This window comes from Odocoileus virginianus, chromosome 1 (genome assembly GCF_023699985.2).
Source record: "Odocoileus virginianus isolate 20LAN1187 ecotype Illinois chromosome 1, Ovbor_1.2, whole genome shotgun sequence".
In the NCBI taxonomy this organism is placed as follows: domain Eukaryota; kingdom Metazoa; phylum Chordata; class Mammalia; order Artiodactyla; family Cervidae; genus Odocoileus; species Odocoileus virginianus.
The window spans coordinates 55,306,621-55,320,911 of NC_069674.1; the positions used below are offsets into that span (position 1 = coordinate 55,306,621).

General features: G+C 37.6%; 1 protein-coding gene across 3 annotated transcripts in view; it reads left to right on the forward strand.

The window, feature by feature from the left end:
• Window positions 1–14,291, forward strand: part of ANLN (anillin, actin binding protein) — a 77,056-nt gene that overhangs the window by 23,853 nt on the left and 38,912 nt on the right. For all 3 annotated transcript variants that reach the window (XM_020902493.2, XM_020902479.2, XM_020902500.2), the window contains exons 2-7: window positions 3,147–3,300; window positions 5,496–5,825; window positions 9,840–10,225; window positions 11,347–11,575; window positions 13,345–13,535; window positions 13,798–13,905. In XM_020902493.2, coding sequence (XP_020758152.2) covers window positions 3,147–3,300; window positions 5,496–5,825; window positions 9,840–10,225; window positions 11,347–11,575; window positions 13,345–13,535; window positions 13,798–13,905 — 1,398 coding nt within the window. The remainder of the gene's footprint in view (window positions 1–3,146; window positions 3,301–5,495; window positions 5,826–9,839; window positions 10,226–11,346; window positions 11,576–13,344; window positions 13,536–13,797; window positions 13,906–14,291) is intronic.

Sequence of the window (14,291 nt, forward strand, 5' to 3'; positions counted from 1 at the left end):
GCAGACCCAGGGATCAAACCCAGGTCTCCTGTGTCTCCTGCATTGCAGGCAGATTCTTTATCCATTGAACTATCTGGGAAGTTCTTTTTGTACTTGTTGTTAGGTAGATTTAAAGCCATAAACTTATTGCTCATAATGTCAATATTAGCATTTTAGTCTGAAGATCTGCTGATGGTGATGGCCACCCCAGGTTAGCATAGGAAATCCACAGCTAGTTGTGTCAAGTCAGAACTTTCCATGTAGGAACTTTAAAAGAGAAAAAGCTACAATTAAAATATATAAAACATTATTTTCTTGTGATGTTAATTGACAAACATGCTATCACTGTTTTGGATAGAGTTTCTTTAATTTTCCAGAATTAAGTGAACTCTCTTTGATGACCAGGGAAGGAATGCTTCTAGAACATTTTGAAAATAATAAGTTGTTATTGAGTCTACTTTGTTTAAGAAGGTAGGAAATCAGTAATATCTCCCAGAAAAAAATTCTGTCAGAAATGGTTTGAGGGATGTGGGGCAGAAATTGCTTAAGGACTCTACACTTCAGTTATTTTAGATCCCTTCATGTGGAGTATCTTATTTCCTGATTGTTAGTAACTGCACTCTTTTATTTTCTTTTAATGCCTTTATTCTTTGAAGAAGGAGGTGTGATATTTGAAGGAATGTACCTTATAAATAAAAAAAGCACTTAAATTCCTGACACACTATTATAAGGAAGGGTAACTTACGTTTATTTAGCTGTTGACTTTATGCATTTTAGATATATCACTTCTTTTATATTAATAATCTTTGGTATTTATCAGTTTTATATTACAGATTAGGGAACTTTTTTGCTTATCTACTTTAATTTGTTTTAATCTTGAAATTCCTGAATCTGCTGTAACAATAGAACACTTTGTGTATGTTTGAATTGCAAAACCTCATTCTTTTGACCCATTGCGCATAGTAACTGAAAATATACTGACTCATAAGTATTCTAACTGACCAGAGTGGAATGTGGGTGTGTCCATGAATGAACATATTTAGGCTAGTTTTGTATCTTGGGAATGATGTGCTTTATTGTGGGGAAAATTATCAGACATATATGAATTTGCATAATACTGTCACTTTTGAGTTTGTTGAAGACCTTAAAGGATAAAGGCTTTGTGTTTTGGAAGGCATTTGGCTCATAAATTACTCTTTCAGTGACATAGCATTTAGATTAAGTGTTAACTTCTTTCAGTGTGAAATCATTCCTAAGATAAGCTCATGCTTGTTTTTCATATTCAGAGAGACTTAAAAAATGATTATTCTGTCTTAATTAAGCAGTTAAAAAGGTCAGGTGAAGTTAAATTCCTTAGTCTGCAATAATTACTTTATCTGTGTTTGCAGGTGTATACTCCAGCCAGTAATCTGCATGCCTTCTCTGGTTGTGTTCAAAGAGAATGAATTCTTTTACAGGGTTTTGTGTTTGTTATACTATATTGATTCCAATAGGAGCATGATTTGGGGTTTGAAAAGAGTCATATTCATGATTCTGTGAAATACTAAGATTTCAACTTAAAACTGTTTTATTATATATGGATATTTAATTAAATAAAACATGATAATATTTAGGTTGATTTTTCTCTTAGGAAGGATCTTATGTTTTCAAAGGAATATTAAGTCAGTTACCTCTTGCTGTTTACCATCACCCCAAACCTTAGTGGCTGTATTAGTTTTGCTGCTATAAAAAATTACTACAGATTTGCTAGCTTAACATCATACATGTTATCTTTGGTAGGTCAGAAGTCTGTTGGGTTTTGCTGGGTTCAGATCAAGGTGTTAGCAGGATTGTGTTTCTTTTTGAGGATTTGGGGACACCTGTTTCCTCGCCTTGTTTAGCTGATAGAGGCCCCCTGCTTTTTTTGGCTTGCAGCCCCCTTACTCCATCCTCAGTGCCCCCGATTCCATCACTCTGACCTCTGCTTCCCTTGTCACATCTTCTCTGACTCTGACCTTCCAGGCTTCTCTTCCCTCGTAAGGATAGTTGCGATTACATTGTGCTTAGTCAGTCAGTTGTGTCTGACTCTTTGCAACCCCATGGACTGCAGCCTGCCAGGCTCCTCTGTCCATGGGGATTCTCCAGGCAAGAATACTGGAGAGGTTTGCCTCCTCCAGGGGATCTTCCCAGCCCAGGGATCGAACCCAGGTCTCCTGCATTGCAGGCGGATTCTTTACCATCTCAGCCACCAGGGAAACCCAAGAATACTGGAATGGGTAGCCTATCCCTTCTCCAGGTGAGAACTTCCCGACCTAGGAATCAACCTGGGGTCTCCAGCTTTGCGGGCAGATTCTTTACCAGCTGAGCTACCAAGAAGGTCCTGCGATTACATTGGGCCCACCCAGAAAATCCAGATAATCGCTGCATTTCAATGTCATTACTTTAATCACATAAGTAAAGTCCCTTTTGCCGTGTAAGGTAACATATAGGTTCACAGGATTAGGATAATGAACAACTTTAGGAAACCGTTATTTTGCCTACCATCGTGGTTAAAACAACCACCATGTTATTTCCCATGACTCAGTGGCTTAGCATTTGGGCTCAGCTGAGCTGGACTTCTGGTGTCCCCTGGGATCATACAGAAGTCTGCGGTCATATAGAAATTTCTGGGACTGGATGGGCTAAAATGGTCTTCCTCCCAGGTCTGGTGGTTGATGCTGGCTGTCAGCTGGGCCATGTGTCTAGCAGGCTTAACCTGGGCCTCTTCACAGGAAGACAGTGTTCCAAGAGAGTGAGAACAGAAACTGCAAGACCTCTTGAGCCTTGGGATTGGAAGTCACATACACAGTATCACTTCTGCCATGTTTTAACAGTCAAAGTGAATCATAAAGCCAGCCGGATCAAATACCTTTTGAAGGAAGCAGAAAAAAATCTGTGGCCACTTAAAATCTCATGCAGTGAACTTAACACATTTCATTCCCCCTTTAATGGTCATATTATATCTAATCAAATTTTGACATGACAGTGCTCATTTGGCGAATCTTAATTACTGAGAATTTGACTTTTGAAATGTATTTAACTGTTATTATCCATGTCTGGTGACAGTTAGTGATTTGAGAAGTTATCTGAAATTTTGTGAGCCTCTGACTAAACTTATGCTTTAATGCTCTGGTGTGTTGTATGTGTAGAAACTGCTTGAGCGAACCCGTGCCAGACGAGAGAATCTTCAGAGGAAAATGGCTGAGCGGCCCATCCCAGCCGCAAGGGCTCTGACTCACGCCAAGCGGATCAGGGAGCCGCTTTCGGAAGCAAGTAACCAGCAGCCCCTATCTGGGGACAAAGGTAATAGACTTTGTGGGGAAAAGTAAAACTTGCAGTTTTCAAAATGCAAATAAGTGCCAAACACTTTATTGTTCCTGCGGAAGACCAAGGTCTTTGGGAGACAAATGTAATAGCCTCCAGGGGAAAGATCAACCTTTTATTGTATTCCAGGCTTGTTATATTAGGCCTGGAACCTATCAAGCCAGAGCAGAATTTCTAACAAATATTTCAGATTAACTGGTTGAGCTTTATTTTCCTCATTCCAAAATATTGTTAAATCCTCTAAGGGAAGAATTCTACGGGAGCAGTGGAGCACTTACACTGGCCTTAGTGTTGAGTTTCTCTTCCCCTCCTACGTGAACAGGGCGACAAAAGGCAGGCCTGCCTGCAGATGCTTGAAATATCATGAGTCTTTTCATCCTCTGTCTGCTGAACCGTGTCTCAGGCTGGGCACAAAGTATAGGTTGTTAATCTATAGAACTACTGAAATTAAATAGAAACAAAATTAACCACCAACACCCCCACGCACCCCAAGAGGGGCTTCCTTGGTGGCTCAGTGGTAAAGAATCCTTTTGCCAGTGCAGTAGACGTGGGTTCGATCCCTGGGTTGGGAATGTCCCTTGGAAAAGGAAATGGCAACCCACTCTAGTATTCTTGCCTGGAGAATCCCATGGACAGAGGAGCTTGGCAGGCTATAGTCTATGGGGTCACAAAGAGTTGGACACAATATAGCAACTAAAACAAACAACAACTCCTGCAACAAACTCACATGCACCTGGAAAGTTTCTTATTCTTTCCTAAATCCTGACATCCTCAAGCTTGTATCAGTCAGCTGGTTTAATCTTTTGGAATAATCTGGAGATGATAATATTCTTTAGTAGACATTTAAAATGCACATAGAAAAAGAGTATTACAGAGGGCCAAACCAATATTACAAAAGAGGTGAGGGCATAGTGCTGGTTCCCTACTATTTTGTAAGCTAACCACAGAATGAGAATTTCCCTTTGTATGTTAATACGTTTTGAAGGGAAGGAATACCATATATACTACATGGGAAAACAGAGATCTAGCTCTAGTCTAGGATCTCTTCACTGTGGCACAGCTTTATGCAATCAGATATTGAGTACTATGTACTTGAAAACTAGTGGTTAGAACTGTATTTTGATGCTTAAATGGAAATATTTACTGTTTCGTATAAGAAATGTAAACTTAAAGCATTCTATATTTTCAGGTAGTGAAGCGTGTTAAATAGGAACGCTTTCAAAAAATGATTAGATAAGTTCATTTAAAATATACCCTTAAGTGAGTTGAAGAAGATTGGAAAGATTCATGATGTATTATTTACTTAGATTGATATTTATGAGGGCAATTATGACTTCCCACTAATGATACTTCAGTTACTGCCGGAACAAGAACGCTTGGTTAGACAGCCAGTGAAACTGACCTCAAAGGGAATTTACATTCTTACCTTTTAAAGGATTAGCTTTATAGGAGGTATAGTAGAACTCATTCTTGGGTAAAAATTATATTCCTTGTGTTTGGATAGTTCCTTTTTCTTTTAGGACTTTTTAATTCGTTTTATAGGTGTTCATGGAGGTTTTAAATGTAAAATGTTAAACACTTGCATTGATGAATTTGCTTGGTACTGGTCAGATAATTCAGTCAGTCTTTTGGTTCTCTGCCTCCTAAACCTCAAGCCAGGTGCCCTTCTACTCTTGTTTATTGCTCATGAAAAATTGTTTTTAAAAGCAGAAAGCTTGTTTTTACCCTTAGCTCAGGTGTTAAGCTCATGTTAAGCAGGTAACTCGATTTCTCTGGACTTGATTTTTCTTATTTAAAAATGTGGTAACTGGACTGTATGATCTTTAAAATCCCTTAGAACGTTTGCTTTGCTTATTCTGTGTGCATATGTTTTATTTCCTAGTGTCTGAAGACCACAAAGAATATTATACATAAATCTTGAGGATATTATTTGAAGACTTTTTTCATTAAGGTTTTTTTAAACTGTTAAATTATGTGCATACTTAAACAGAAATCTCTCATATCAGATTTCCAAGTTACTGAAAGAAAGTAGAATTTTACATATTTCTTCTTGTGAATGAAATCATTTAAAGGAACAGAGAGAATAGTGTTTTATTCTTTTGTACCTACCATTAAAGTTTTTTCATGCCGTGCAAAATTACAGAACTTTTAATTTTTTGTCCTATTTAACCTAGAGAAATCTTGCACAAAACCATCACCATCCAAAAAACGCTGTTCTGACAACACTGAAGTAGAAGTTTCTGACTTGGAAAATGAAAAGCCAGTGGAGTCAACGTCTGCAAAACCTTGTTCTCCGAGGCCTGTGTCCCCTCAGGCTCAGCCACAGATGCCTCAGACACCCGCTGGTGTCAGTGACTCCTTGGCTGCCCCAGCCTCAGCACCACAGCTGGGTGTGAGGAGCGAGCCGAACTCAAGACTGGGAGCAGCTGCAGCCTCCTCAGTCAGAACACGGATGCAAAAGCTGGCTGAGCAGCGGCGCTGTTGGGATAGTGATGATGTGACAGGTATGCACTCTTGTGGACCGTGTGGCCCTTAAATCTGTTTCAGTGCAATTCAACTTGATAGGTTAAAATGTATCAGTTAACACATGAAGGGTAAATGCTTTTGATCTATGTCCTGAGTATCCATTGCTTGCTAATGGTTTATGTATCATTATATATTTATTGGGTGTGTTCTCGTTGAAGTAAACGATGATGAGGTTCTTAGACTGGTTTACAAAACCTTGATCTTATAAAGGAACTATCTTATATTTGCAATGAAAACACTAAAGGATAAACTGTACTCTTGGCATTATCAACCTTGCTGACCTTCAGTTCTATATTCAAGAAATCCTGTTTCATGGATTCACTGAATAAACCTGAGTGACTAAGGTATGCAATGCTGTTCATAGGGGAAAAAGAAAATTTCAAAAAATATTTATCAAACACCTGCAAAGCATGTAATCATGCTAAGGTGCTGGAGACAGATAAAGTGACCTGATCTTGTATTTCATGGGCCCGTAATCTGATGGAGAGCTTATCTCTAAGCTTATTACGAAAGCGCCTTGGGATGACTTACAAAAATGAGTGTGCATGCTCAGTAGTGTCTGACTCTTTGTGACCCCATGGACTGTAGCCCACCAGGCTCCTCTGTTCATGGGATCTTTCTGGCAAGAATACTGAAGTGGGTTGCCATTCCCTCCTCCAAGGGATCTTCCCGACCCATGGGGGAGGAAACGCAAACCTGACTTTTGCATTTCATGGGCCTGTAATCTGATGGAGAGCTTATCTCCTACCTTGTTACGAAAAACGCCTTGGGGTGACTTACAAAAATACCTATGTTAAAAATTGGAAAAATGAGAAAAATCAACGTGAAGAGAAGGAAAAACAAAGTGAAGGGTAAAGTTAGTTTACTAGATATAGGCCTTAAGGTCCTCCTCACTTCATAGAGATGGTTCTGAACTCACTGGCAGCTGATGCAGAGAGATGAAACACTGTTAGTTACATGATAGTGTTTATAAAATGAAAGAAACAGAGTCATGGTTGGCGCTAAGACCTGAGAGAACGTTCCTCTGTGGGCCCTAAAGATATTTTTGTAGGAGCTAGCGAAGGTGTAAGTTTTCTCAGGGTAGGCAGACAGCTGGCTTCTGGCTCAGTTCAGTAGAAGCAGTGCCGAAGTGAGCCAGCCCAGTGTAAGTGGACAGTCCATGGTGACTAAGCCTTATCCAAGGAAGCTTTGGCTTTCAAATATTATAGGAGAGGAGACTGAGTTCAAAGAGGCTAAGACACCTGCCCACAGTCAGTGCTAAAATGCAAACCCTAGGAGTTTGACTTTAGGGCTCAACTTTTATGTCCTGTCCGATGTTTATGGGTGTGTAATGGGGGTGCTGATATTCTACGCTGTCAGTTACACCTGTTGATTTTAGTAGTGGATGGGGCTAACCATGCTGCTTTTAGTATGTCTGAGGAAACCAGTTAATGTGCCCGAATAGAAAGATGTCCCATTCTATTTTGTAGGAAATATCTATGGGCAGCAGAGTGCAGATTTTCCTTTCAGAAAAAAGAAAGAGTTGTGATCTAATACTTGATCAGAAGAACAATCAAGGCCCTAAGCATTCTTAGGAGAAACTGTCGCCTCTGTGATCTTGAATATTTTGAAAGCAAATATTAACAAATGCCTACCTCAGTCTTGAAAATAAATCTCCTTAAGGCATCGTAGCTTGTCTAATTTTAACCATTGAAACTTATAAATAAAGTGTTTGTGAGGAATGATTTAGTGAGTGCTATTCAAGACTGTGGCTATGTGCCAGTTAAAGGTTTGAGGAATAATAAAGTATAATTTATCTAAAGCCTTTCTTTCTGATGGAGAATAGAAGAGTGAGGGGTCTATTAAGTCCATTTCTAAAGGATGACAGTGAAACTGTCATCTGTTTAGAAGACAGTGCGTAGTCTAAGGAAAATGATAAAGGTATGCAAAAAAGTATTGTAGGGAAGATGGTGGTCAGGGAAGCTTTTCTGGAGGAGACAGAGGCAATTAACCTGGACTTTGAAGGGCAGCTGGCTTCAGGCAGTAGCGATATTCTAGGCAGAAGCAACAGAACATATATATTAATAAAAAGCACAGAGGTATCATAAACACAGTATGTGTATAAAGAGTAGGCATTCTGATATACAATTCCTATGGTATAAAAGCAAGAGATAAATTCAAAGAAAGCAGCAGGGTCCATAGCATTTGGAATTTAATCAGAAGATGATGGGGAGGTACTGAGAATTTAGGTAGGCAAATGCTTTAGAAAGATCACTCTGGCGTCTGAATTAGGAGAGATTGAAGAGGGTAGAGATTTGAAGCAGGAAGATCAGTTAAAACATTAATATTATGATTCAGGCATAATGATGAAGGCCCATGAAAATAAAGAGGCTGCATTTGAGAGATTTAGGAGAAAGAATCTGTGGGACCTAATGACCAGGTGGTGGATGGAAGGGAAAAGGGATGAAGAGGCATGATAAGGAGGAATGTGTTTGAAGCAGTTTCAACATCAGACATATTATTTGAGGTGCATGTGGGATAGTCAGATGGAGGTAGTTGGTAGTTAGAAGGAGACCTTGAAGGTTAGGCTGCAAAGACAGAACTAGTAGAGGGTGATGTCACATATGGAAATACAAGGACTGCCAAATGTGTAGGCATTGGTGAAAATACCAAAGGCAACTTGAGTGCAGCTGTGTATGTGGAAGTCAGATCGAAGTGAGTTGAGTGGTGAGTGAATTTAGTGCAGGGAAAAAGGGACAGTAGCTAAAAGCGGGTGTATGTTGATGAGAGGATGATTGGTTTTTAGCTTTAAGATGAGAGAGAATTGAGCATATTAATGTGTAGAAAACAAAGTTTGTAGAGAGGAAGAAGTGGTTATTTGGTGCAAGATCCCTGAGAAGGTTTAAGGGGAGTAGAATTGAGAATTCAGGCAGATGTATAAGCCTTGGACAGTAGGAGGGATATCTGTTCTGTTGACGGAATTTGTGGAATAGGAAGGGCCATGAACTTTGCCGTATATGCTCTTTATGCATACATACCTTTCATGGTTAAGTATTGCTTGCTGCTGCTGCTGCGAAGTCGCTTCAGTCGTGTCCGACTCTGTGCGACCCCATAGATGGCAACCCATCAGGCTCCCCCGTCCCTGGGATTCTCCAGGCAAGAACACTGGAGTGGGTTGCCATTTCCTCCTCCATGCAGGAAAGTGAAAAGTAAAAGTGAAGTCGCTCAGTCATGTCCGACTCTTAGTGACCCCATGGACTGCAGCCCCCTAGGCTCCTCCATCCATGGGATTTTCCAGGCAAGAGTACTGGAGTGGGTTGCCATTGCCTTCTCTAAGTATTGCTTATTTGAGATTTATTTCCAAATGAAGTAACTGTGCATAAAAACATATTAGTCTAACCCTGTGCTATTGGTATTGTATGTATTGCTATTGGTATGGTATTGGTATTGGATATGATATTGTGCTATTGTTATTGGATATGGTATGATATCCAATATGGTATTGGATATGTTATTCAATACCATAAGCAAGAGTCATATGTCGGTTTTAAATTTAAATTAAAATGAAATAAAGTTTCTTATTGCTCTTATCACAGTTCAAGTGCTCACTAGCCACAGTGGCTAGTTGTTACTCTATTAGATGGCATGGATATAGAACATCTCCATCATTGCAGAAAGTTCTATTGTATAGCACTAGCCTAGTACATTCTAAAAACAAGTATGTTGAATGTGTAATCTTAATTTGTGCAGTGTTATGACATCATTAATTAATTCTAAAAATATAACCTAAATGTATGGTGTTTTATAGATTTCATAATCTATCAAATAATTGAAAAACTAAGTAACAAAGTATTTCTTTTTTAATTTAAGTATCTGATTTGAAAATATATTGTCAAATTTAAGCAGTTTGGTAGTTTCATGTGTATTAGAAAAGCTTTTTGTTGTTGTTTGGAGTGATCCCTTTATTACATACACATATAGCTCATGGACTTTAACTTTCAAAAAATTTTCAGATGATATACCTGAAAGCTCACCCATCTCAGCAATGCCATCAAAGGAAAAGGCTGCCTCCCCTCCCAAACCATCCCTTTCAGATGCCTCAGCAACTCCAGTTGGGAGAAGGGGCCGACTGGCCAACCTTGCTGCAACTATTTGCTCCTGGGAAGATGATGTAAAAACCTCATCTGCAAAGCAAAACAGTGTGCAAGAACAGCCTGGTACCACTTGTTTATCCAAATTTTCCTCTGCAAGTGGAGCATCTGCTAGGATCAATAGCAGCAGTGTTAAGCAGGAAGCTACATGCTGTTCCCAAAGGGATGGTGATGCCTCTTTGAATAAAGCCTCATCCTCGAGTGCTGTGGGTGCATCTTTGATTAATGTTGCAATTTCTAGCCCTGGGGTAAGTAAATATAATTTTGGTATTTGGAAACATTTTTGTTCGTTGTTATGAGTAATAATTTATATTATGTATATATATGTCTGTAGATATGTATTTTATAACATATATATAGGATGTTTATGTATTTTTAGAGTATTTCATAGAAAGTAAAAATAATAAATTTGATATTCTGACCCAAATTAAGTTATCAATTAACAACTAAATTACACAAATTTAATGTACTTCCAAAGTATGTACTTTTGAATGATGGAGCCTCTTCTTACTCATCACGGGAGCCTGAAAATTACTTTCTCTATTAAAATGCTTTATGTATGTGTATAAAAACAAGAAAGACATCAGATATCTCTGAAAGCTAGTAGCTGTAGTTACCTCCAAAAGGCAGTTGTCAAGGGTGGGTGTGATGCTTTCACTGATATCCTTTTGAAGTATTTGGAAGATTACCCTGCCTATGTGTTATCTCAATGGTTTTTAAAAATAATACGAAGAAAACAAAAATGAAAAAAAAAAAAATTGTGTTTCTGAGTGTTATCTTTAAGTGTAGAGCTAGGTTTTGGAATTAGACGTGCATTCAATCCCAGCCCTGCCACATAATTAGAAGTGTGACTTTGGAGAAGTTACTTAATCTTGCAAAAGTATTTTTCCATTTGTAAAATGGGAAAGAAAAGGTTATGGGAGGATTAAATGAGATATTGTTCATAAAGCACTTAGTATGGTACTTGGCACATAGTAAGTAGTACTTATAATTCACCTTGAAGTACATGATACATGATTTAATTAAAATACAAATATATATGTATTTGACCTAATATAGTTAACATCATAAGGGTACTAGTGTGATAATAGAAAAGAAATTGTTTTTCAAAATAGTGACCCTCTCCCTTGTACTAAATTACTCATCAGAATATTATGTACACTAAACTACATAATTTGAATAATCACATTTTCTAAGTTAATTTTTTTCAAACCTTTCAAATTAATTTGATCTATTAGAGAGCAAGAAATTTTTTTTCATGAGTTTACAAAAAGACTATCAAGCATATAGGATTTGAATTTTTTTGTTGTAGAAATATCTTTAACTATTGTGAGTGTTGTTATTTACCCTAAGTATTATCATGTTTCAGAAAGCTACTTCTTCCCCAGTGAAATCTTCTACAACATCCATCACCAGTGCTAAAAATTGTAAGGTACAAAATCCTGAACTACTTCAAAAAACCTCTGTTAGTCCTCTGAAAACAGAAGTATCAAAACCAGTTGAGAAGTCAGCTGTATCCCGTACAGTTCCACCCAAGGAAGAATTAAACAGAGAAATTCATCTGCAGTCTCAACCTAAGGACAAATCTGCAACACCAGGTTACATATTTTAAAAAAATTTAAAGTACTGCCGACTATTTTCATGGTGTCAGTTTTTAGCATTTTAAACATCTAGTTGTGAATGTTACAGTGTTGGTTTGCCAGGGCAAATGTATGAATGCATCAAGTGAGATTTCTTCAAAGTCAACTTTAATTGAGCAAATGAATATTCATTATTGTAGATTAGCCCAGTTACTGGTCAAATAGTTTAACTTGTTACATTTTAACAGTTTAAGCATGTTTTTTTTTTCCTAGAATGACCATGCTAGATACTTTCTTCTATACCTAAAAATCACATTTTAAGGATATAATGCAGAAACATTCTTATAACCAAGTGTGCAGAGCAGTGCATCTCAAGCTGCACTATGACACATCCCTAGTAGCAAAGGGAAGAGAATATGTATATAAATGACTCCACTCTCATTAAATTTATATGTGTGTGTAATATACATGAATATATACATAGGAAAATTCAGTTTTCCTATAGTAAATGGATGCTCCAGGAAGTTCATATTTGTCTTCCAGTGACTTATACTTCTGGTATACCCCCACCTGGTTGAGAAACACAGGACTAAAAATTATGGCTCAGATATATGGTAATATAGTTTACTTTGAGCTATGTTCTTTTTCATTAGAACTGCTCTTTGTATTAATTCTAAATTTTAACTTCTTAAAAATACAGTATCTCCAAAAACAATAGTTCATCATGAAAGAGAAGTATATACCAAGATGATAGTGGGGAATCCATTAGTTACAGGATAAGTAGAATCCAGCAGTCAGTTTCCAGATGAGCCAAAATGAGAAACAATAGCAAAATTCCCATGTGAAATTGGACTATGACTCCCAATATTCTAAAGACTTACGGCATAGATAAGAATGACATAAATAAGAAGTATTCTTGGGAAGTCTCTGCTGATGCATTGGTTAGGACTTGTTGCTTTCACTGCTATCATGGGTCAAATTCTGCCCTTCACTTGCTTTTGCAAATAAAGTTTTATTGGAACACAGCCACACCCATTTACTGTCTGTGGCTGCTTTCATGCTTCAATGCAGGATTGAGTAGTTGTGACAATGGCCATACGGCCTGCAGAGCCCAAAATATTTATTCTCTGGCTGCTTATGGGAAAATGTTTAACAGGTCCTTTTATGTAGTATAACCCTAGCATTGTTATAATGGAAGTGATATATAGTACATTTGTATTATAAATGTATTTCACACTATTTAAAATAAATACTAAGACTTGGTAAAATCAAGACATACTTTAATAAACTAAATTATCCTTAATTATCATTTTTTAAAAAGAACAAGGATTTAATCACTGAATTTTCTTGTTATACTTCCTAAAAGCAAAATAAATAAATTGGGCTGTAGAGATATTAGTAGTTGGGTTATCATGGCCAGGATACTTGGTGTTTAGGGCATATCATTAGTGCACATACAGTCAATTTCCAATTATTTAGGTTCTGATTAAGTAGTTTAAGCATTTTCTAATCCCTTCTGTCCTCTCACTGAACCTTTAAAAAATTTTTTTGTGTTTTTTAAAGTATTAAATCCTATAAAATAAATTTTAGGATATAAAACTAAATAGTATGGTTAAAAAAGTATTTTTAAGTTTTTTGAACTATTTTTCTACTGTTTTCCTTCTGAATGAATATTCTTAGTAGAATCAAAGCATTTTGGAGCTGAATTGGATTTTAGAACATTTCCCATAGAAATCATAATTGTTATTTATTCTAAGTAGCCTCTAAAATGTGTGTATTTTCCTTAGGAGGATCAGGAATTAAGCCTTTTCTGGAACGCTTTGGAGAGCGTTGTCAAGAACATAGCAAAGAAAGTCCAGCTCGTAGCACACCCCATAGGACTCCCATTATCACTCCGAATACAAAGGCCATACAAGAAAGATTATTCAGGCAAAACGCGTCTTCATCTACTACTCATCTAGCACAGCAACTCAAGCAGGTATATCTTACTGCGTTTAACATTCATTACATAGCCTTAGCATAGGACCTAGGCGTCAAATTCTGATACTAGTCTTTTTGACTGAGATAAGTAGCATCTTGATTCTCTGTATCACTTATTTCAAATTAAAAGTGTTGTTGTCTTATATTCCATGTGTATTATGAATTTTTTAACCTTAAAAATGAAGAGAAGCAAAGTTAGTAGTATTTGGATATTAAACATACTTGGCTCTTGTATAAAATAGAGATTTTGATGGTTTTAGGAACGTCAAAAAGAACTAGCATGTCTTCGTAGCCGATTTGACAAGGGCAATTTATGGAGTGCAGAAAAAGGCGAAAACTCAAAGAACAAACAACTAGAAACCAAACAGGTAACATAAACAAGAACTGGGATCTAACTTGTAGTTCTGTATTGTAAAGCAATTCTCTATACACTTTCTTATTCTGATTAACTATGCCACTTTCCATTCATAAACTCTTTAAATGTTCATACCAACTCGGCTTTTCTCCTGTGATATTTTGCCATTTAATGGAACTTCTAACCATGTTTTGGAGAAGGCAATGGCAACCCACTCCAGTACTCTTTGCCTGGAAAGTCCCATGGGCAGAGGAGCCTGGTAGGCTGCAGTCCATGGGGTCGCGAAGAATCGGACACGACTGAGTGACTTCAGTTTCACTTTTCACTTTCATGCTCTGGAGGAGGAAATGGCAGCGCACTCCAGTCTTCTTGCCTGGAGAATCCCAGGGATGGAGGAGC